The 2,112-nt window shown below is 41.7% G+C and overlaps 1 protein-coding gene across 1 annotated transcript in view; it reads left to right on the forward strand.

Annotated features, from left to right (window-relative positions):
• Window positions 1-2,112, forward strand: part of PTPRJ (protein tyrosine phosphatase, receptor type, J) — a 72,372-nt gene that overhangs the window by 51,724 nt on the left and 18,536 nt on the right. The window contains exon 21 of the mRNA XM_012645107.1: window positions 1,431-1,571. Coding sequence (XP_012500561.1) covers window positions 1,431-1,571 — 141 coding nt within the window. The remainder of the gene's footprint in view (window positions 1-1,430; window positions 1,572-2,112) is intronic.

The raw sequence follows: 2,112 nt of genomic DNA on the forward strand, positions 1-2,112 counted from the left end.
TCCAGGTCCTGGAATGTATAAAGTCCTCTGCTAGGGGAGGGAGGAGGGAAAGATAAATAGAGATCACGCCCGTCTTCATGTTGCTTGTGACAGAGAGGTTGGGTTCCTTTTAGCCCCTTCTTGCATCAGGAGAACAGGCTATAATGGAAATGAAAGAACATTGATTTTATACATACAAATAAACTTTATAATACTATTGAGTCCAGGGCCTTATACATGGAATATCTCATAAATGCCTGTTAGACAAACAAAAATGATGTAGCTAAATTAATGGAGAACACAAAGATGAATTTAGATGGGCGCTTTTTCATCTTAAGTTGGGATAGAGGTGATGTCACTGACTCTGGGTGAAGGGGAAGGGAGCCAGTGTATTTTCTACACTAGATACTCCACATGTGTCGTTTCTGTCCTGTAACAACCCTGCGAGGTATTATTATTTTATAGATGGGGAAACTGAGGCTTAGAGTGTTTTAAGAACTTGCCCACAAAGTAGCAGCAAAAATACAGCTAGTAAGCGGCTGAACTGGGAATCAGCTCCTTGTTGATGTGTATCGAAGTCCTGGGTTCTTTCTTAGAGCAGTGGTCTAGAAACCTGGATCTTTAAAAAAATACAGATCCTGGGGCCAGAGTGAGTATCTCTGAAGGTGGGACCCAGGCCTCTGTTTTTAAAACAAAACAAACTTCTCCAGTGAGTCAGATAATCAGTTTTGGAAACCACCTGCAGTAGAGTGCACCTTGGGAACTTGAGAGAGAGAGAGAGAGAGTGAGTGTGTGTGTGTGTGTGTGTGTGTGTGTGTGTGTGTGTGTGTGTATGTATTTGTGTGTAGTCATTTGCCAAGCGGGGATTCAGATATTCTTAGCAGTCATTTCCTGGTTTTTATTTCCGATCACATCTGCCAATCAACTTTATAGAAATCAAAGACCCAAAATGATTTACTTTGGTCCTCTTTATCAGCATGTTTGTATTACAGCTGGTGTTTATCTGAAAGTACTGGGATAGGTCCACATTTCTGCTAGCTGCCTGGGGGTAGAGGCCAATCCGAGATTAGCTCAGTGAACAGTTGTGGAGTGGCTGCTCTAGGGGCCAAAGGAAGCCGGATGGGGACTGTGTCCCAGGCCAGGGGACAGCTGCTGCTCAGCTCTGAATCGATTTTCATGCAGAAATGAGGGCCTGGTGTTTAAAAAATCTTCTGATTCTGATTTTTAAAGAGAATCCAGAAGTCTGGATTTTTTATGAGAAAAGCTCCCAATTTTAAAAGAGTTGGCAGAAATTGTAAATTAAAAAAAAAAATTCTAAGGTTCAAACAGAACCCACTTAAGGGACTTCAGTCCCTGATGCCAGTTTTCATTATCTGGTCTCCTTTGTGAGGTTTTAGTGATGGCAGATGGTGTGATCTGAATCTTTTTATAAAAATGCAACCTTATTCTAGACCAAATGTGAGGAATACTGGCCCTCCAAGCAAGCTCATGACTATGGGGACATAACTGTGGCAATGACATCGGAAGTTGTTCTTCCAGAATGGACCATCAGAGATTTCACAGTGAAAAGTGTAAGTAAGAGGTCAAGATGGGTAGATCTCATAAAATTACCACATACTAATATCAGTATGAATATTAATGTTAACATTAATATTAATTAATATTAATAATTAATATTTCTCAGATAATACTGAGAAGTATAACTTCCATGCTTCCTCCCTCTCCACCCCCCTCATCTCTCGCAGCTGGTTTCTTTCTTTGGATGAATACTCTTGGTTAAAGTTGTGACTGTTAAGTTCATTTGTGATGAGACCTCCTAGTATCCTCTCCCCTCATTCTGCCTTTTTTTCCGTGCTGTTTTCTAAATTTTGAATATTCTCAATTCATTGCTCTTATAATGAATATACATTTTTTAAAAAATGAGCTTCAAAGGTGGCTGTCATAAAGGAGATGGAAATGCCTGCGGTCCAGGTGCGGGTCGCATGGGTAAGGTCAGTCCCCGGGGGTGGGTGTAATGAGCACAGCTGAGTCAGGGACGGGACCGGCCCTGGCCGGTGTGGAGTTCTGGTAATCGAAGGTACGTGCTTTGGTCTGAGGTAGGAACCCAGTCTGTATAACAACTCTCTGTTATGA

The sequence above is a fragment of the Propithecus coquereli genome, unplaced genomic scaffold, assembly GCF_000956105.1.
Source record: "Propithecus coquereli isolate 6110/MARCELLA unplaced genomic scaffold, Pcoq_1.0 Scaffold227, whole genome shotgun sequence".
In the NCBI taxonomy this organism is placed as follows: Eukaryota; Metazoa; Chordata; class Mammalia; order Primates; family Indriidae; genus Propithecus; species Propithecus coquereli.